At 47.8% G+C, this 22,475-nt stretch overlaps 1 protein-coding gene across 8 annotated transcripts in view; it reads right to left on the minus strand.

Moving 5' to 3' along the window:
- LOC144169707 (uncharacterized) overlaps positions 1-22,475 on the minus strand; it is a 60,734-nt gene that overhangs the window by 13,417 nt on the left and 24,842 nt on the right. For 5 of the 8 annotated variants that reach the window (XM_077699013.1, XM_077699018.1, XM_077699014.1 and 2 more), the window contains exons 11-21: positions 19,994-20,122; positions 18,966-19,284; positions 15,125-15,294; positions 14,308-14,532; positions 10,688-11,059; positions 9,276-9,459; positions 8,785-8,901; positions 7,184-7,347; positions 2,731-2,806; positions 1,600-1,697; positions 468-587 (exon numbers count right to left, since the gene is read on the minus strand). In XM_077699013.1, the coding sequence (XP_077555139.1) occupies positions 468-587; positions 1,600-1,697; positions 2,731-2,806; positions 7,184-7,347; positions 8,785-8,901; positions 9,276-9,459; positions 10,688-11,059; positions 14,308-14,532; positions 15,125-15,294; positions 18,966-19,284; positions 19,994-20,122 (1,974 nt within the window). The remainder of the gene's footprint in view (positions 1-467; positions 588-1,599; positions 1,698-2,730; positions 2,807-7,183; positions 7,348-8,784; positions 8,902-9,275; positions 9,460-10,687; positions 11,060-14,307; positions 14,533-15,124; positions 15,295-18,965; positions 19,285-19,993; positions 20,123-22,475) is intronic. The other 3 variants (XM_077699019.1, XM_077699016.1, XM_077699015.1) reach the window with 3 other exon arrangements.

Here is a 22,475-nt window from a genome sequence, read left to right on the forward strand (position 1 = left end):
TCACAAATAAAGCAACGGCGGACAACGGTCCGCGGTTCCGTATGGTAGCGCCATCTAGGAGGACTGACAGTAAGCAAGGCTGCAGAGCCTAATGACGCACTGGAAGTTCGTTTGAATACCCCCCCTAGTGACATTATGGCAGACGTCACAAAAACGCACGATTTGGTGGTAGAATCAAAAGCTTAACGTAAATTGGTTAATTTCTCAGTGAATATGGCATCGCTTGCTGCCCGACAAGGGCTAGGGGCACTATAAAACACGAAATCTCTCGAATAAAACAAACTTGTATTTTGCCTGCATGGCCCTTTAAAAGTCTCCCGGCATGTCTTTTATTTTCTTCTTTGTTTGCCTGCAAGGACAAAATCTGCCAGTGCTAATTTCGAATTGTCGATCAGTGCAACGCAATAGGAAGCAATTCACCACGATAAGGGTGACAAAAAAAAAAAAAGAAACCCTAGTGGGCCCACCTTTGGGTTTGACGTCAGTGTGCCTGACAAAGTGGTTTTGGCGGGTCTTCCAACTGTGCGAGTAGCTGGTGAGCAGCGACATGCTTGGCCGCTTGCAGAAGGCCACACACTTGATCTCGTCTGCAAAAGAGAGGGCACGAGGTCGTTAGTGAGGCGAGGCCAGTCTGGTTCCTCATGCTACTACAGACCTACTTAATTAAAGCACCCCTCCAGCTTACTGCTCAGTGGCAAATAGCAACATCTGCAAGCCTGTTTCGAACAACACCAGCCTGCTCTCCTCGGAAGAGGCAATTACTTAAATGGCAAGCCAGGAACAAGACGGTGAAGGTAGTATGCAGCTGACACACAGCTGCACTGGTTTATTAGGTTGCTCTGGGGATGGCAAGGGGTGTTGCCTACGATAGCAGTGTTTCCACCCACAAATATAAGACTGACAAGGCACTGTAGGAAGCCACAAGCCCACAATTACCCGCAGTACTGCCTACAGCATGCCCCAACTGCTTACAGTTGGTCCTGGTAAATAAGAAAGGTATGCAGGCAGGCCTGGAAGACCACCAAAAAACATTGTGCAGCACGTTAAACCATCGCTTACATGCGCTCCGATCGTGACGGCATGTCATGCAACGCCAGACAGGTGCTGTTTTCAGGATCATTGTGCAAGTACGCTCCGCAGCTACATTGTAACAAGCAGAGCACTCAAAAAGTATTCGAAATTATTCACAAATTTCTCAAACATTTTTTGCGATTTCACAAAGTTTTGGACAATAGTTCTATTTAAACACTCAATCAAATAATCTCCAATAATGTCAGATATTCGCACACCCTTGGTAATTTAAAAAAAGATTCGAAATAGAAGCTCCAGTGTGCCACAATACAATTGCATTGGTAGGTACAGTCGGTAAAACACTAGTCTATCACCCGGCTTTTTGTACTTCCAGCCTTCAGCAGTGTCGAATTTAGAGAAAATTAGTGCATCATTTTGAAGTCTACGCCAACCACATCAGCTCCAACACTTGTTAGTAGAGTATCCATCCGTCAGCGCTTTCCGGATACAGCCAGTTGAAGTAAAAATCACTATTTTAGACAAGTGTCTTACCGACTGCACACTGAACTGCACTGCACAAACACTCACCGCCACGCGAGTACTCCTTCTTGATGTTATCCCGGCTCTCCTTCTCAATGTCGTCGTCCCCATCAGTCGAATGCGTGTCCAGGAGCTCATTGACGCACCTGGAATGCAAGAACCCAACATGGGCGAGGGGAAGAAATAATGCACTTAGAGGCCTTTCTCTTCTTCCTTGCTTGAACAGAATGCCGCAAGGAAGAAGCAATCGGCTTGTAAACAAGCCAGTGATAGTGGCTCTCAACATTTTTGGCCAATACTGTTGCAAATGCAGTCGAGTCCACTTTTAACTATATTTTAGCGCCAAGGAAATCCCATTGTTATAATCGATAATTGTTATAAGCGGGTTGCAAAAAAAAAAAAAAAAAGATGGAACAGAGCTTACATGATTTGATTTGCATGCAAGCATGGTCGTACTACCACACATTTGCAGAAAAGAAGCCATAGTTGGTCAGCTTTGTTTTGGCATGCAAAGCTGGCGCACATCTTTTTCAAGAGCACCTTAGCTGAACAAAAGGTCCTTGGCGAAAACTAAGCCCCTGAGCATCTGTATAATGCATTGGGCCTCCTGCGAAGACATTGGTGCCCAAGTAGGCTGTGCAACTGCATCGTGAGAGTTGTCACTGTCACCGCTGTCCGCAGCACATATCCGTGCAATGACTGCCTCTTCAGTGAGACACTTGGACGTTTCCAAAACATCGGCCCTGACATCCCATCCGCAGAAAAACAGAGGCAGTTGAGGAGACACTCAGTGAAATTCAAAGCGGCGCACACGTGACACAACCACCGAACGTGCGAGTGAGCAGAACTAGCTCGCGAGCGGGCTTGAGTACGAGGCGAAAGCGGCTACACTGGGAGGGGGGTTCAGAAGGAAAACTGCTCTCGGGGGTTTGGAAGCAAAACTGAAAGAAATGAGGTGCATTGCAGCTCGTGCTGGCGACCGGCGACAGCTTACATTGTCGGTGCACGCTGTGACCGGATTCAATCGTTATATCCGATATCGTGACACTGGAGCATTGTAAGTGGTTTATTTTACCAAAGAGGGCATACAAAAGTGGACGGTGCCATCGCTGTTCATAGTTATATCCGATATACTGCTATAAACAGTACCGTTTTAAGTGGGCTCGACTGGGTACTTACAGCAGCTGCTTCCTGGGTTTCTTTCGTGGTGAGGCTTCCACCGAGTTGGGGAGGCCTGGTGTAGCAGTTCCGTTTGCTGGAAAATAGCAATAAAACGAAATGAGTAACTGAAGACAGCCCACAGGTGCAAATTTTAAGAATCTGGGCTATGCAAGTCAGTTTGCATAGGATGCTTTTCTTTCTTTTATTTATTGGTTTTTCTATGCATTCTCAGTGCAGCAAAAAAGCACTGATTAGGGCTGAGAACAGCAGCAAAAAGGAAATGTGTAAGTCAATTCAAAGGGCTTCATTCTTATCATGGGCTCGCACAAGTGAGGAACCATTTCACTGCACAAAGGTGGCTGGCCAGCGAAGCTGTGTAGAAATGCCACAAGCCTTAGACTTCAAATTGCTAATACATGAGACCACAATGCCATAAACTACAGAGACGTATATGATGTACAGACAAAATATGGAACCTTAACCTCCCTCATATGCATATCCCCAAACATACCTAAAGCTGGCACCGAAAAATATGTGCGAATGCGCTTTGCCTGGGTGAAATGTGACTGAAGTTGTCTGCAACCTAGTTTTGGACGTCTCCAAACCAGACCTGAAGTGGTTCCTCATGGAAGGAGTTCGGAGAGGCCGGCATTCCTAATATACATGGAACTCCATAATTCATGGTCAATCCCCCATAAGTGCATGTTGTACAAGTGGGTGTAAACCAAGGGCCATTTTTTTTGTTGGCAACTCCAATGTAGATGCCTCTAAACCTGACAATAAGTGGTCAATTCAGTCCATTTGGAGAGAATTTGAAATAGATGAGGTCGGCATACCTAGCATGGTGCGTGGAGTTTTCAGCAATTCATGGCCAATCCCCCACAATAGCATGCTACAGAAGTGGCTGTGAGCTGGGGGCTTGTTTTTTTCTGTGGACATCCTTTAAGGGGGGACGTGGCTTTCAAAATCAACTTTTTTATTTCTGTGTGGATTTTGATGAAAATTGGCACAGCAACTGGAAATGCTTCTGTTAATAACACCATAAAAATTTCAATGTAATATTTTGATAACTTTTTTATTTATTAAATTTTCTTTCTGTTCCGCTTGTACCGAGCTTGAGCGACTTACAAAACATGATAGAAAACTTGTTCGGAGTGCTTTGCATTCCCAAATGAACGGACGAGGTCGTGACAGTTTTAGAATTTTTTTTTTACAACACAATGTTTTTTAGTTTTCATTTTTTTAGAGGTTAATGAGCAACAGGCATGTCGACTGCGAACGACTATTTGAATTAAAAAATCACAAAAAATAAATCTGGAAAACCAAGAGTGTCACGACCTGAACTGTTCATCGAGGAATGTAATGCAAGAAACGGAATCAAAATAGCCCCAGCGGTCACAAAGAAATCCCTGGTACAAGCGTCACAGGTGGCAAAAAAAACTGTTTTGAGAAAACGGCTTCCGAAGTTGCAACATAGGTTTCACTTATCAAAAGTTGTCACGGTTGTAGCCTTTCATGTCGTTTTGAACATGGGGCTTCTGGAAGGCCTTGCCTTGAAATTGGAGTGCCTTTTACAGCCTTTCTCTTTCCACAAAACATCATTTTCAGCTCCTCTGTTAACAGTACATAGCCCAGTTAGCAGACAAAACGGAGGGGGAGATGGCTTTCAATGGGCTTTCGATGCAAAGTAGGTTAGCTGGTTGGCAGTATCGCACTGGACAACTTCCCTTTGCAGTGTTGTCCCCATGGCAACAAGTGAAGCGTTTTTTTTACTTAAATTTGAAAATTTCTGGCTTCTTTCATGTTTCATTACTTTGCCTGGCACAGCAATTCAGTACTCATAGGTGTTCATTGCCAAAAGTTTGCATACCATAAGGGTGCAAACGAACTACTTTGAAGCTTGGTATAATACTGTGCATAACTCCAACTTTGATGGAAGGGTTTTTTTTTTCACTACTTTTGACAGCATCCAACATTTCTCGCAGCACAGTCAGTATGCCCTAAGCCATGATTATATGCATTGGTTCCAATCATTTCCCTACAAAAATCACTGTTAAATACTGCGACAGTAAGGTAAATTTTTAATGCAGAGAACATATTTTTATTAATATATTCCTAAATCAAACCTGTTTGCATGATTATTAGAAGCGCACGGGAAACGTTGCGCAAGAAAGGCGATATGGCTCGCGCGCATCGCAGCGCACGCTTACCGCGACATATCGTACTTTGATTATCCCCGATATGGCTTGTCAGGTCGCTTTTAAGATTAAATCTAACGTCGCAGGCATTAATTACAACTACTGGCGTTCAATTGTAACCGGTTGCGCAGACATGTGATGCTGCAATGTGCGTCGGCTATGCCGTGCGCGCCGCATCGTTTGACGCGTCGACTGTTTCTTTCCCAAGGCTAGCGAGCCCACAATCAAATCACAGCAATAACTAAGCGTGTAAACATCGCAAATCCGACTAAAAGTTCACTTCACGAACCGCTATCGCAAGCGCGCACACCGTGTCACCCTCCGGGGTCTGGCGACGGCAGAGTCACGCGCCCCACGAAGCGTTCGATGACCTCCGCCTTTCGAGCCACACAACTTCCCGTAATCTGGCTCGTGATCTCAGGCATTCCTATCGCGATAACGTCCGTGCTGAATACCACCGATTGAATAGAAACTTGGCCGAGCGAAGCACCGAAAATGAACTCAAACCGCACGCTACGCAGTTCTGGCGGCCGCCATCTTGCATTGCGCCGCGACACCCAATCAGGAGGGCCCTCTTGGCGCGGCCCGACCGGAGGACGAATAGCGCTTCAGCATCTATTTCTAGCTTCGTTTGTGCGTCATTTCTTTTCTGCTGTTCGTGCGTTTGTGAATGAACGAAGATAAAAGAGACGCGGGGAACCGGAAAGATGAACGCTCGGCCGATCTAACGATATCAAAATGGCCGCGCCCGATGGCACCGTTGCGGAGATACAGCGCTCCGAAAATCGCCGTTTTTTCGCCCTTTTGCGCTGATAGTTTGTCACCGCGCCTGGCAAAACTATTTTTTTATGCCACTTTGCGACGCTTTTCAGGGGAAAAACTTCGCAGACATACAGATTAGGAAACATAGAAGCCGAATATGTGGATTTCAAAAAAACGATGTTTTGGTCATTTTTCTGAAGTTGAAAGCCGCGTCCCCCCTTAATCCAGACAGGTAGTGGTTAATCAAGTTCATATGACAAGAGATCGGACTAGACTTATGTGCAGCCTTTATTAATTTTAACCAATCACCCAAGTGTATGTTGCATAAGTGGACAAGAGCCTGGGGGCTGTCCTCCGAGGAAGATGTAGCGCAGTGTGGCCCACAGTTTCTCGCACATCACAACACAAAAAATCCTGCACTTCTCGCCATAAACAGCTTCGCTCTACAAATAGGTGCCAGTCTACTTGAACCGAGCTGTATATGTGTCCACTGCTGCACTAAACGTATTACCACACCATTTCGAGAACCGTAAAATATCCGGTGAATGCCACCACCAAGAATACCAGTCTGTCTGGAGTGCTCAAGCTAGAATTGATGAAAAGTTCCACTGCACAACATACTCTGTGTCGACAGTACAGCTCAAGATCGGACTTGATTTCTGCATTCTTGTCCACCCCACTCTGCACTACTGCACATGGATTGCACTGCGCAAACTTGGTCCCAGTTGAGACTACACACAAGACAACAATCTCAGCACAAAGTTGAAACTTCTCATTAGAAAACTGTATCACTCCTGCAATGTCGCGCAAATGACTCAAGTGTATGAAATTTGGCATTTTCCCGTTTGAAATGATAAGCAACTTTTATCGCCTTTGGTCTTTTTTAGTGTTTTATAGTAAAAACAAGCAGGAAGGAGTTGTGGTTTGGGCCTGTTTTGTGACGCGTAATGAGGGATGAGAGATATGGCATAAACAATGGCATAGTACGAACAACCGAGAAAATGGCTATTTGGGCTGCCATACAGTTCATTGCAGAAAGATGGACGCGCGTAGTAATAACTGCAATAGCATTAGCAGGTGTAGTAGAATGCTCGCGTCAGTTGCAGGGAAAGATGGGACACTTTCACTGCAGCTCGAATTAGGCTGCAGTGGCGTAGGTCACAGCCTGCAGCCACACAACTGGAGGTGAATAGTAGCTAGGCTGACAAAATTCCAATCACACAGAAACGCGGACTAGTTGGTTAGCATTCATGACTGTACTTCGGCCACATTAAACGGGGACACAATGAGGACACAACTGCGCTGTTCCTCGTGTCTCTTCTTTGTTGTGTCGCCCATTTAGTGCACGCGAAGTTACAGTCATGAATGAAATTCCATCAGCCACTTCTGGCCAACCTGTACAGAACATGAGACCTGAAGTCGTTCAGCAACCCGCATGTATTCCCATGAGAAGGTTGAGGGTGCAGAGACGAGTCAAGTAGTTCTCCCTTTGCAACGTGTGTGCAACTCACGCGGCGTTTCGCACGTGTCGGGCGGCTCCTGCTTGATGTGCACCATGGGTAAAGACGACTTGGAGGCCTCCGAGGGGAGGCCGACTGGATCGCTCGTGGTGCTGCTGCTGTTGCTGCTCTCCTGCTGAATGTCACTGCACGGCATTTGACAGCCCCAGGTCAGTCTAAAAACGGACGCAAAGGCACCAGAACGTTAGCCACATCATCGCGCAATGCCACCAAGCAAGTCAATCATGAATGCAGCGCAGTGGGGTGCCCTCGGCCGTTACAATAGAGGCCGTAAAGTGGAAGGAGGAGAGAAAAGGCACTGACTACAATGGGAGCGTGATGATGCACCCCCCAGTTATACAATGACCTGCTTCTTACAATAGATCACCACAATCCAAGAAATAAATGATTGGGTTTAACATGCGGAAGCTGCACCTAGGCTAAGAGGTGGGTCGTAGTGGATGGCTCCGGATTAATTTTGACCTCCTGGGGATCCGTAACGTGCGCCAAAATCTTAACGCCCGGGTGTTTACGCCTTTCACCTCCAACAGAAAAGCAGCCACGGTGGCTGGGATCAAACCCACATCCTTGGGCTCACCGGCACAACTCCTCAGCCTTTGGCCACACCGCAGCAACTGACCAAAATCCCAACAAACTCTCCACATAAACAATGCATCATTAAATGGCTCAAGTGCGTGATGTAAGAGTTCACGCGGTCTGCTTCGTATGATGGTGCTCACAAAACTGGATATACCCACAGCGTTGAGAGAAAAATCGGCACCTTTGCCATTTCCTACGACCGAGGCTATCGGCCGACACACCAATCCGTGGACGTGTGTGGGCGGGACTTTGCACTAATAGGGAAGGGCGCTCCCGTGGCGCCAGCTTCAAAGTGCCCGGACCAGTCAGCTCCGTCGGTGGCCGGTCCCCGCAGAGAACTTTAGGCTTAACATCGCAGCCGATATTTCATCGCCGCTTGCACTACGGCCGCGCATGACTATCCATTGCATAAATTTTCACCACAGTATCGTCCCCTTCCTCGCATGTGTAACTTGGTTTGCACAATTCGTTGCATTCTGGCAAGCATTGGCAAACAGTAGCCGCACCTTCCGGTGTCGTCCTATGCGCGAAGGCAGCACCATGGTGCCAACACTAGCCACATCGCGTCGCCGGGCTGATGTACGGGTGCGGGTACAGCTGCGTCCGTGAGGCAGGTATGTGCGTGGACGTTTTTGCTTGCCGAAAGCGCTTCATTCTTTACTGCTTTATCAATTTCTCCCGAACATTGCGCAAAATTTGACACGTCAGCTAAGCTATCGTCGTAGTCTGCGATGGTGGTCGGGGAAAACGTACTCAAGGTTGGTTGGGAACCACCTTAAGTAGCACTTTCTGGCTCGATAAGTTTGCGAAAAGGCACCCTTTCAGCATAAGTTCAGTTCTTGCAACATGTAAGGCACCAAAAAGTGTCGGGAGGCAAAAGTAATGCTTAAGTGAGGTTTGTGAATACAGGGGTCAGAGTCCCAAGCATTGTCACACAGCAAAACAACGTGCACCCTCATCATTTCAAGGTTCCCAATTAAAGCAAAACAGAGCAGTGCTGTACACGCTCGTACCTGGCAGGTTTTGGTGAAGAGGTGGTCGAAAGCGACGCAGGCGGTTCAGAGCGAGGACTCGCCGGCTCAGACCCAGGAAGTGAGGCCATCAGGTTCTTCTTCACGCTCAAGTGCGCACTGAGAGAAGGCAAACGGAGAAATCAAATGATCTCGCTCCTTTCAAGCAGCACACATTAAATAACGTCAAATCGAACAGGGCCTCCATGGCCAGCTGGTGTGACCCGAAGCCCCAATGACCCGCTGTGGCCTTCGCTCAACTTCAGTTTCAGCATAAGGCCATGACTTCGAAGCCGACAAAGCTGAAGTCGCTCCATGGGCAAATTGCCGCAGTTCCTTCAAATTAACTGGATTGTCCATCTATAGTTGTCTCCCAATGCATTAATAAGTGTGCGTTTCTTTTGACAACAAGCATAGGCAAGGCAATCTTTAATTTATGTGGTTTCCAGGTTTCTTTGATTTAAAATAATAATAACAAGGTGGCCCACACTGACCTCTCGAAGGTTCGCTTTCTCAGGATGCTGGGCCTTGGGGAAGTGTTGTGGTTGGGCGGCGTCGAACTATGCGTGGGCGACAGCAGGTTCGAAGGAGTCGCGCAGCTGTAAGGCTGTGCGGGCAGGGACGATGCTTGGGTACTAACCGGGCCCTCGTTCCCCAAGGCGTTGTGGGCCATCAACCCTGCAGAAAGAGACGGCAAAGCAATGAGCAAAATATATTACGCGAACAGGCACCTACTGTGCTCGCAATGCCCCGAAAACAAAAGAAGGAAGGGAAGTGGAATTCACGTGCACTGCACCACAATTTCACGTGTATAATCCACCCCTATGTTCCACCTCCCTCATGTTGTGCCCCCAGAGAAAAACCGAAAATATCCCCACATAATTTATGCACAGCCTTCTTTTTGTCACACTAAAGTGTGGTTCCTTATCAGCACCATCATCAACAGCCTATTTAGGTCCACTGCAGGACGAAGGCCAAGCCATGGCCACGGCTTCCCAAGACGGCGCCCTGGACTAAGGGTGCTCAGGAAAATAAAGTTTACTTCCTTCCTTCCTTCCCCCATTGACCTACACCCACTTGTGTCCTGTGCTGCCCGAGTCCATTCTTTGCCTCCAAATTTTCTTTCTTCATCTCTCCATCAAGTTTTTGGCCTTCCTTTTCTTCTAGACCTGCCTCTGGGTGTTCATTCTGTTGCTCTTGTGGTCCACCTGTTGTCGGGTGGACCACGAAGTCATTTCTGTTCCGTTTCGCAATGCGTAAGCATCAGTAACGCATTACTGGATTAAGCAAAAAATGTGGCATCCCCAGGTCCTCGTGGCCAGAACTGGCCTAAATATTTCCCACTGGCGGCGTGTAGCTCAAAATCAGTCCTCAAAGTTCTTCATTAGCTGTGACAGTTTTACAACATACCCATTCAGGTGGATTGGCCAGTTGATTACGGCAGCTGTCAGAGGCATATGGACAATCCCCCAATTTCCATTTCACTGACATCAGCACACACCCCCCTCCCAATTCCAAATACCCCCTCAAGGGGATTGGCCAATGACAATATCAGCTGCCTCGAGGGACTTCAGGCCAACTTCCAACACCCAATTTGGCTACGATGTCAACATACCTACCCACTGAGGGGGATTGGCCAGCAACGAAGATAGCAGCCATCAGACCCTCCTGGATATGCCCCCCTCACAACAGATGCCTGCCAACAAGCATAAACTATACAGTATCCAGAACAACTGGAGGACGGTACTTTACTACCATAAGCAGTACATTTAGCACAGCGATAAGAGGGCATCCTTTTTCAGTTCTCTTGTGGACACACACCGACGCAGACATTTTTGTCCAGCTTCCTCCCCAGTTCGCAGTCCCTGATTGTGTTCATTTTGAGCACAGTCCACCGCAGGCTTACCAGTGGGTGCGAAGGCCGAGGGCTGCTGTGCGTGCAGAGCATTGTGGGCAGCCTGCTGCTGGAGATGCTGCTGCTGCTGCTGTTGCGAATGTTGATGTTGTTGTTGCTGCTGTTGCTGCTGGCGGCTGGCTGACGGATCCACAGCGACCATGAGGGGTGCTCGCACAGCCGTGGCCCCCAGTGAACCCGCACTCAAGAGTCCGGGCGCCAGGGATGGTCCCAGCGGAGACGCCGCGCCCAGAGAGACAGCGGCCAGGGAGGAGGCATTGCCCAGGGACGAGGGAGCAGCTGAGGTGGCAGCGGAGGGCATCACCATGCCGGGGCCAGCAGCCCCAAGGGGCACCGTGCTGCCCCCCTGCCCCACCATGGCACCTGCCACAATGCACAAGCAGGTGTAAACAAATGTTTTTCGCGGCACAATATTTGTACGTAGGCAAGTTAAGGAAACACTGTATGCTTGCTGTTGACATTCCAGTTTCTTTAAAAGCTGGAGCGCTTTTACGCTCCAGCACTCTTTAAAGCGTCTTTAAAGCTCCAATAAGCGTGCAGCGCTCTTTAAAGAGCGCTGTACGCTTATTGGAGCTTTTTTGAAAGAGCGATGAACGCCTGTCATTGGCATTCAAAGCTTATAAGTGAACGCTGCATGCCAGTCTTTGACATTTGTATCTTTAGAGGCATTACACGTTTCTCTTTGACATCCGCATCTAGAAAAGCCCTATTTATTTGCCTCCGGCATTCTCATATTCTACAAGAAGGAACTCTGCATGCTTGTCTCTGACATTCATATCCTTCAAGAGAGTGCGCCGTAGGCTTGACTTTTACATTCGTATCTTGAACAGAGGCCTTGAGAGCAGCAATAACATCATCGGATACCACCAGTGAGGCTACACTAAAAATGTGTGTGCAACGACACTTACAAGGCTACCTGGAACACAAACAGCGCACCCTCACTGGAACAGGATCCGTGCTATCACCACACGTGTCGGGGATAGCACGTGAGTCATCCTTCGGTCAGTCTACAAGACGCAGAGTTGGCGTTTCTGGGCCGACACGTGCGGTGATAGCACACTATACCTGATAGGTTGTATATTTTTATGTCTACTGTTATTTTTTATTGATAATCTCTGTATAAATGGTAATCATTTGGGTTATGCGGGTTGGTTGCACTATATGTTTCTGTTTCTTAATAAAGTGCCAGTTGCTAGTAGTGCGTCGTCCTGTGTATTTCCTTCTTTGTGAACTTTTTTTTTTTTTCACGCCTATTTTCAAGATGAATCAACCAGGGTGTCGAACCGGAACCGAACCGAACCGAAAACCGGAACTGAACTGGTATTTTTGCCGGAACTGAACCCGAACCCGAACAGTTATTTTTGGAGCACGCTGAACCCGAACCCGAACTGAACAGAAAAAAGAAATAACGGTTACCGGCTCATGCCAAAATGGTTCGACCCTCCGTTGTTGATATTGCACAGTCAATGCAATTCAGGGCTTTTTTTCTTTCACGTACCATCAACTTCGTACCCGCTCGCACACTTTCCCCTCCAGACAATTGAACACTATCACACTCTATGTAACAACAGGAGAAATGAATGAACATCAATGTAGCGATGGTCTGTTGCTTCTGGAAGCGCGAGCGTAGTGCAAGCTGACCAAACGAAATGTCATTCTCGGCAGCTTACAAGGAATATAAAACGACTTTGCCCTTCCCTAGCTGCGACTTTATTGGAGCAATCAGGCTGCAGGAGTGCTCCACAGCGCAACAGCGAAAGCCCACACCCGATGTGAGAAAACTTTTTGCATTTCATAACTTCTTTAAAAGGTCCGACACCTGCAAATTGGCAATACTTGACAAGTGTGACCGCAGGAGCTGCTCAGAGTCTAAGCCGTTTGCTTTTGACTACAAGTGGCCTCGATCTCCCTTCCCTACGACCGTTTTTCTGAAGTAGATGGAAATCGAGAACGAATGTGTATCGAGATTTTGATCCACATTTAATATCACCAGCTGGTTAAAATAAGTCTGCCGACCTGCAACATAAGCTGCGCCTCAGAGCAGAGATAACGCACGGGGCATAAAATGCGAAAGTTTTTTTTTAATGTGTTTACACGGAAAACAACAAAAAAGAAAAGGCGAAGCACGTTCTTTTAAATTATTACGCAAAAAGTAAGTAAAACCAAATAAGTAAAAAAAAGCACCAAAACGGAGATATTGCTCTTTACTTCTCTTTGCCCTGCCTTTCACAACCAAACGTGTCATCAATGCGAAGGAAGTGAGTTCCGTGGTCAGCTTTTGGGGACAGTACAGTGGACAAGTTCCGTTTTTTACTGATAGAAATAACAACAGATATGTGAGGGAAAACTGTTAAGGCGCGCACTTAATCCCTTGGCAAGAAAACTGCAGCCCTCGACCTTCTCTTGGAAGCAGAAACAGTAATAAAGCAGATGACACATGCAGAAAGGCAGGCCGGTACCTCACACAGTCCCATTCGCCCAGCGATCAGCCTTTCTGCTTATTCTGCAGTTTTGTCTCTTTCAGGTCTGCTTTTTTTCGAAGGTGCACTTGTACTGACTGCCCAACTCGCTACATTACTTCTACTGCTACTGATTCCGGAGGGGAGTACTGCTGTAGACGAATTAAAGAGCATCTATCCAAAAAAGTCCCATCTCTAGCTCTGCGCATCAAATTTCCCTTTCATTTTGTAACAGCATAATCTGTTATAAGATTCCGCAATATGTAGCACACGGAACGATGGCCGGGGGTCAGGCGGTACGATGACATACTGATTGTAATGCCCACATCCGGCATACCTACCGCAAAAGGAATTGCAGTGGTAAGAGCAATAATGCAGTGACTGAGCGTTAACTAAAGCTTACTTTCAACGAAAGTGTGGCTAACACATTCGATAAGGTGACAGCTAACAAATTATTCAGGGTGACCAAATAATCTAATTCATTGGTAGTAATTATGTGCCTGTTGTAGAATTTTTCAGTTTTGTTACAAATATAAAAAAGGTGCGCCATTGATATTAAGCACTGGTATTTGAACGCACCAGTACGCAGGCCTAATTTTAAGGCTTCAAGGTTAGCGTGATGGGCGATTCCATAGCGACGGTTGCGATTTCAACAAAAAAAGGAAAGGGCAGAAAATATATCCCACCGTCATATCTCTGGGCGGTGGCTTTATGAATAGTCGCTAGGACAACATAAAGTCTAGGCGAGAAAGTAGTTGGTAAATCGTCGCCACTTCATCTGTTTTTCTAATATCTCGTAATTGTTTAAAGTTTGCTGTGCAATTGCACCACTGCCCTTGGGGAACAGCAGCATTTTGAATTTTGCTTGTATTTTGATTTGACTGTCATTTTAAACTACTAAATGTTTTTCTAATTTCAGTGATAATTCAACTCATCGAACCAGTTCGCAAACCGGTTCACGAACCGGTGTGGTACACGATTTTGTCAAACCGGAACTGAACCGGAACGAAATTATTTCGCCTGAACCAGAACCGTAACCGAACCAATATTATTTTCGGTCCGACACACTGGCATTAACACCAACTCGCCCAACTTTCCCACCCTGTTAGCCTTTTCAAACAATGTTGCTCTACCAGTTCCAAAAGCTCTCACCAATGGACGGTACTACAGCTGAGGCCAGGGACGTGGGCCCCAGAGATGAGGGCCCCAGAGATGAAGGGCCCAGAGAGGGGGGTCCCAGCGACAAGGCCCCGATGTGTGCCGCCGTCGGCTGCTGCTGCGGCTGCGGTTGTGGCTGCGGCTGCTGCAGAGGCTGCGGCGGGTGCACCACCGTGGCCGTTGACGAAGGCACACTGCCCCCGCTCATTAGGTGGGGCCCTGCCCAGGTGGCAGTGCAAAGGAAGAAAATAGAGAAACAGTTGCTCTGAAGAACTGATAAGCCATTCCACTCTGCAAAGACGGATTACCAGCAAAGCTAGAGTCTGCATTATGCGCTGCCTCCCCATTACGACAAGAGAAAAGTGAAATTCAAAAGGAAGAACGGCAACTTGTCTTGATGACAATACCGTCGCCCCAAGGAGCTGAGAAAACCAGACACGCACGAGCTTGGAACTTGGAACGCTGACACTGTGCAAGCGTAGACATGGCCAACGCAAGCTGCACGGTGGCCAATATTTGAGGAACCTTAATTACCTACCTAAGGGTACACTGACCTTGAAAATGATGTGCATTTATAACTGATTTACTCAAAATGAACATCCAAGTGAGATGCACAATCCTGAGGTCCAAATCGTCATAAACGGTGTGCGACTTTGATGGTGACCGCATTGTAATAGCCCACACACCGGACACACTTGATATTCTACGATAAAAGTCACCCTCCTTCTCATCATTGTCAACAGCAGCAGCAACTCTCTCTCTCTCTCTCGGGACATGCAAGAGCTAGGCGCAAGGCGGAAGCAGCACTCACGGCTGGGTCGTGCCGACGCCATGGGGAAAACTGGCGTGACGCCGGCGGGTGTGGGTGCTGCGTATGGGTGCATGGTGATGGTGGTTCCCTGGATCGGGTAGGACTCGTACAGGTACGTCGCCGGCACCGCATATGACGCCGCTGCTGTTGTACCCTGGAGCTGGCCTGGCCTGAGGGACAGCATGGGTAGAAGAAGCACGCAGTTGGTCAGTAATCATCACCATCATCATCATTGCTGCACACTCAAAGCGTCCACAGCACTTGTGTGCCAATCCCAGACTGTCAGACGAGCTTTTCCTCCTACACGTACTGGCGTTGCACTGCCACTTTTTTTCGCTTACTATCGTAAAAACCAACACAATGAGCGTTCCTAACTAAACTAATGCGAGCACTGCCAGTTAATTATATATATTTTGCCTCAAATGTGCCTGCAGTTTTCTTTACGCTAAACCACGGGAAGATGTATAACAAGCGCCAGCGGTTCACAAGTTTCGAAAGCGTATGACTAATAAACCCCTTGGCTTTCGAAGCATCTGCGGGACGCCGCGACAACAGCTGCTACGACGGGACGCTGTGTGGCTCCACTTGGGTCCAGCGAGCGAGCTACGACGGCAAGGCGAGCCCCTAAAGTGCTCTGCACTTAAAATACAGTAGCGGTTACGTCTGCACTTCGTAGTAAACACATCCTTTTGCTACTATCTTGTTTACCTGGGCCCTCGCTTTGTTAGGCCAGTTTCGTCACATTCCTTTCTTATGGTACAAGCATGCGCTGGTTCACAAATAAATGCAAACACCAGTGTGCATTTTTGCATTTTTTTGGCCAGTTATCAAGGCCATACAGACTCTCTTGCTTCAAGCAGTGGCTGTCATTTACATGCAGACTGCGTCAAACTAAAGAATGTTTACAAACATGAACTGTAACAGCGCACGACCTTTTGTTTATGCTGGCATGACTGATGCCACATCCTTTCAAAACTGTGTTGTGTTCTCCCACATGTCTCGCATACATCAAAAACCTGCTTGCTTTTGCGTAGTTGCAAAGACACACTGGCCTAGTCCAGCGAGTTTCGTCGTGAAAGCAGAAAGCTGCGTCGGACCATCCTGCAGATGTCACTAGGCTGGCTAGAGAGTTAAAGTGGACACGAGTACAAGCGTGCAAAGCAGCAGGCTCAAGCAAAGGAGGAAAGGGAACTTCGGTGAGCTACGCGTCGGGAGAAGGATGCAGAAAGATGACAGCGACGAGCTTTAGAGGCGGCAATCGACACCTCACCTTCGACGATGGCTTTGGAAACTGATGAAACGACAGTAGTGAGTGGTCACAGTACAGAACATTCAACTATCCATTTTGTTTGGCTGGCAAACTGTGCTTTCGCTTGCATAAACGAGCCAAGCCAAGCTAAGCCGCAGCTATTTTTCTTAGTTACACCCAATAAAAATACCCAGCTCGCTCGCCATGGCATAAGCCTGTCTTCTAGGTGGCTGTTGTGCCCTTATGTGACAGTGATGGCGTGCCCGTTGGTAGCAATGGCTCAGTGGATTTGATTGATTTGATTGTAGGGTTTAACGCGCCGACGCAACGCAGGCGATGAGGCGCGCCGTAGTGGAGGGCTCCGGGTTAATTTTGACCACCTGGGGATCTTTAACGTGCGCCGAAATCTCGAACGCACGGGCGTTTTTGCTTTTCGCCTAATGGCTCAGTGGAGCTACACAACCTCTGTACGTGGACCGTATGTACAAATCCTCGGCATCCCACTGAATACCTCAACACACAACTCTTAGCCCTCAACATCCACAACAACACTGTGAAAGAGCACATTGCAGCACGCGTCACAAGCCTACAGGAACGACTCGAACTGATCCCCCGCGGGTCGGCAAGTCCCGCCCCTCCAGGCTACTCCACTCAAAGATTAGGCCACAGACAGACCCTTACATTCCCTCTGGGTTACTGCTCCAAAATACATGTTGCCCCACTTCCTAAAAACATGCACTTTAATTTCCCTCAAGGCAGAAGCCAAGGCTAGACTCAGGTTTTACAGAACAGGTATCCACAAGCCAGCAACGTCTGATGCACCGACGCAAGCAGTTATCTAGGTCGACAAGCTATGGCAGTTCGTGTGTAATTTATAAAGACCCACAGGAACTAACCCCCCCCAAGTGCCTGATCCCAAAGACAATTGAAGCAGAGGAGGTGGACATAGCATTAGCTTATTACGGTTACCTCAAAAAACCAATTTCACTCACCAATTACTGACTTCCAAGCTATCTGCCGACACCAAAAAAACAACGGCTCTCTAAGTCCGCTTACTGAGTTCTAACTACCCGTACCCCTGAACAAATTTCAATGATATCTGTGATTGTATGCCAGAGATGGTTGCATTACAAAATTAGCTTACGAGCAAGTGTCCCCTCGCGGAGCTGAGAGCTTTTGTGTTTGTACAGGCACGGCAAAGCAGCGGGTGACTACAGCAAAATAATAATAAAGACCAGTTTGTTTTGGGCAAATGGCTCAGACAGTATGGCTTGTCTTTGTTTCTTGCTTCTCCGTGGGCCTGATGGCCTTCTGTTCATGGTAGCCTACCGCCCGGCCATCCCCACTCACGTCAGGTTGTACAATATCTGACTGTACAACCATCTGATTATAACTCCCCTCCGTGGGAACGGACACAATCGTGCAAAACCCGAGCTTTCACCCTCTGGGCATCACCACTACAGGGCGACCTGTCCTTAGCCCTGCCCCAATCCTCTTAAAAGACTACTGACACGAAATTTTCGTGTTACGTTTTTTTCGCTGCTATGCGTGCCTACCAGCCCACTAATTATAGAATCAAGTCGAAGTCGAGCTAATCATAGAGCTAATCATCGAGCTAATCAAGTCGAACTAATCATAGAAGTCGAGCGCAGCGTAAACATTCAATTACGGCGTCGTTTATTCGTGTCCGTTTCGGTTTCGACAAAACGAACGCCGAGCGGTCGCCATGACAGGAGTCATCACGTGACGTCACCATTCTTGCCGTACCGCTGCCACTCTGGATGCGCGCAAGAGCGAGCGAGCAAGCGGACGCGTGCGTGGCCAGTTTGGCCGAGGTCTTCACAGTCCCCACGCGGCCGGGCAGCATGACGTCAGTCCCAAAACCATGACGTGCACACACGCCGGAGCAGCGCGCGCCAACCACAGCCAGCGCGTCGGCTTCGTCACGGGAGTCCCGACGTCGCAGTTTGGGACAAGTAGCAGATGACGCCATGTCGGCCTGCTCTGGGCTTTCTCATGCAGGCGATGATTAAAATGGATTTAAAATATGCTATACTGAACGGCTACTGTTGAAACTTGCTGGGACATATCTCCTGATAAAAAGGAAGCATTTTACAAAGTAATCTCAGCTCTGAAATTTCGTGTCAGTACTCCTTTAACACTGCACGATACCCTCCAACATGGCTTAGCCATCGCACCCTCCCTCCCCTGCATAAGAATGCCACTCAGAAGAAAGCCATCGATTGGGAAAAGCTACGGGCAAGCCCTTATCTCATCTGATCCTCCTACTTGCTTTGCATCCTGCCTTTGGCACCCCAAACTGGTACCCCTTCACCGTAACAACAAAGCAACCCTCCCTCAAACTGCCACTCAATCCCCAAGCCCGTGGGAAGCCACACTGACCAGCTCCAGCCTGGGAGACCAGCGTAGTCAGGTGCAACAAGCAAGGAACACAGCCATTCTACAGGGCCACTGGAATGAGGGCTCCTCTCACCTCGGAAGCCAATGATGTCTTTGGCCATAAATCCACCCATACAATTATTTCTCTCCCTTTATGCTAATCTAAAAAACTCTCTTTCAGCGTTCCCTTACCTGTCTGCCTGCCTGCCGTCAGAGATGACTACTGTCGCAGACATGGACGCCGTGGTGGTGGCGGCATTGCTCGATGCCGATGAGATGCTGGGCGCGAGGCTTCTGCTGCTGGCGGGGGTGCCCGTCACAAACAGGTTCCCCGTGGCTTCCGAGCCAGCCTCGAGGCTCGCTCCCCCGTGCAAACCCGCGGAGCCAACCAAGGATGTGGAACCGAAGACCTTCGTGCCCGGCGCAAATCGCCGGTCGTCCTTGGAGGCGTCGTCGAGGCGCGTCTTGACGACCGACACTGCGCGCGGGCGGTGGCCTCTTAGAGACTGACCTGTGCGAGTCAGCACAAGTCTTTACAGGGGCACACACACCACGACAATGGACTGGCAGGGAAGGACAAGTCTACTACACTCGTGATTAATGAGCAGCGTTCAGTCACTAAGGACGAGACACAGAAAGGAAGTAATCAATAGGACGGCGCTGTTCCGTCGGTTTACTTCCTTTTTGTGTCTCACTTTTTGTGTGCTGACCGTCAATGACAAAAATTCACCAACTTGCCCAACTCAGTGTTCCTGAACAAGTCTAGTACTTCAGTGTTCCTGAACAAGTCTAGTACTTCCAGAAGGTACCTACTTCACGAAATGCGTAGGAAAGCTAGAAACGTCTCCTGCAGCCCTAAAAACACTCATACACACAGCCCCAGCACCCCCCCCTAGCCCTCCTCCCCCCACCAACCGAATTGAAAAATTCACAAGCATCTCTCTCTGTTAAAAAAAATGTACATGCTTTCCCCCTGTCCACACCAATCTGCTGCATGTTACAAACACTAAAAGCAGGACAATACGGTATGTATATAATCATCGAAAGTGCAACATTTACCATACCCACCCATTTCTTGTCTTGCAGACGAAATTATGCAACTCCCCGCAGACAATTTTACAAACTAAGATGCTGGCCCAATGGCCACACTTGGAATAATAAATTTGAAAATTTTTTTTGCCAAGTTTATGATTTTTTTCAACAAGGAGGCGAGAGCTTACCTGTGGGCACAGACACTGAAGGGGGCTGGATGGCGACGGTGGTGGCGATGGGGCGAGATGCAGATGCCGCAACCTGCGCACTTGTGGGCTGCACTAATGGGGTGGCGCTTGTGGACAAGTGTGACGCACCTGCCAAACAGCAGAGATGTAGAAGGCAACGAGCACATGTTGAGTCGCAGCACAACCACCGGTCGTCGAGCTACTGTTACAGTCACCAAAATTGTGCCTCATCTACTTGCACCCAACTCCCAATCAAGTCAGATGATTGCCTAAATGTGCACTCTAAGTTGCACCCTATTTTTCAAAAACGCCAGCATTTCCCCCCCCCCCCCCCCTTAAAAAAAAAAACATGTTCTGGACACGGCCACAACTTTTACATGCAATCCTCCTTTCCTAGCAGGTATAAAACTGTAGCCGACTGTGCACAATGCACAAATGTATTTTCTATGCTTTTCAATGTAAATAACAGAACACAGAATGTGTACCAGACTTTCACAGGTGCAAGCACAGGAAAGACTTATTATATATCTATGCTCGTTTGTTCGTTTTTTGCAGTGTGTCGAACCGAAAAAAATACTGGTTCGGTCATACAGATCGGGTTCGGGTGAATTCATTTCGTCCCGGTTTATTTCCGGTTTGACCAAATCACAACTCGAACCAATCTGCGAACCGGTTCAATGAGCTAAATTATTACCAGTCTGTAAAAAAATGTTTTGTGGTTCAAAACGACCATAAAAACAAAATACAATTTTGGCGCATTCAAAATACTGCTTTCTCCCAACAAAATGTGTGCAATTTTAAAGATAAAGGTTTGCTATGAGGCTAGATACTAAAGGCCGACCTCCAGGCAGCGAAGTTTCTCGGCGAACTTGACGCGGCGGCGTCCGCCGCGTCAAGTTCGCCGCTCAGTTTTCGTCCACCCCAACCTCTATGCAACGTGATGCGGCGAACGCCACCGATGGAAGACAGGACAGGAAGTACAAGGAAGTACAAGGCTGTGATTGGCTGTGGCTTCAAAATGCAGTTTGCCGCTTCCGGTCACGTTCGCCGCCGTGCGTTCGACATCTAGCTTGCGTAGATCGCCGGCGAACAGCCGTATTTCCGACGCCGGCGGCAGAGCGGCCGCCACCAGGCAACGTTCGCCGCCTTTTCGCCTACATTTCGCTGCATGGAGGTCAGCCTTAAAGGGGTACTGACACACAATTCTGAAGGCAAGATAACTTCGGAGACAGATTGGTGCGAACACACATACATCATCTTCTAGAGCAACTTGTATTTCGACTTCAGTGTCTCCTTTTAAGGGGACGTGCTCCTCCAAACAACTTTTTTTTTTTAATAATGAAGTTAGGAGGCTGAAATTTTCACAGCTTATAGAGATTGAGCTCCTCTGGTCATATATGTAATCAGATTTTGAATAGCTGCTCCGGATAAAATGTTACGCAGCATGACTTTCAGAAAAATGGCTTTTTTGTGCACACTTTTTTTTATAGTAAAAATTTTTTCTGAAACTTTTAAAATAGCCTAGGTGGTTCCTTATGAACTGCAGAGTGCACAAATCTACCTGAAAAAGCCTCATCATCATTTTCCTCACCACGAAAAAAAAATGACTGGTAGTGTGCCTTTTTTTGTTCTGTATATTTTTGTTTTATGACCGTCATAAACATCTAAGGACACAAATTGCATAATGAACAAGATTTGTGCACTCTACGTGTTATAATGAACATCTGTGCAAAATTTCATCCTGATACGACAACTTTAAGTGGGAAAATAAGTGTGCACAAACTCAGAAAACGGACAAAAACAACAAGCTGAGAAAAACGCAATTGAAAGTTTATTTCTTTGGCAGATTCAGAAATTCTTGCTTGAACAACATGAAATTTGGTGGGGATACAGTCTGAAATGTCCACATTGAGGTACTAAAACTAGAATGCTCCTGCTGCACAAGTTGCACCCTCACGGTTTTTGCTGGGGTAGTCCTTGGTATGGGACCGTTTCACCAGGCTGCGGCAATGGGGCTAGCCTTAGCAGTCAGCTTTGCACACATCTGCCTGATCCTCCGCTGGTCACTTGCATTGCTTAGTCTGACCAGTTCTTCTGAAGGGAAGATTCCCAGTTCTTGGAGAACTTGCTCAAAGCTAGTGTGGCCTCTGTTGAACCACAACCCTGCGAGGGCAGTGGCAGTCTCCACTACAGTGAACTGCAGGTTGTACGATAGTGTCCTGTGCCAGATGCGCAGTGCTGCTTCCGTCTCCATGGCATGGGATGAGCAGTCAACATTTTTTTCACACACAAGAGGCATGAAAGGCTTGCCACACTTCCTCCTCTTGCTCATCAAGCTTTTGGTGGCGGCTACAAGTACAAGTAGTTTGACAGCACCTCAAAATCCAGGCACAGACCAGTGTCAAGAGAAATGGCAGTGCCAACACTGTTGTGGCTCGTGTCTTTGCTTCTGCCAAGTACCATCAAAAATCACACTGAGGTC

The sequence above is a fragment of the Haemaphysalis longicornis genome, unplaced genomic scaffold (assembly GCF_048455015.1).
Source record: "Haemaphysalis longicornis isolate Haplotype H1 unplaced genomic scaffold, Haemaphysalis longicornis Haplotype H1 scaffold_2, whole genome shotgun sequence".
Lineage (NCBI taxonomy): Eukaryota > Metazoa > Arthropoda > Arachnida > Ixodida > Ixodidae > Haemaphysalis > Haemaphysalis longicornis.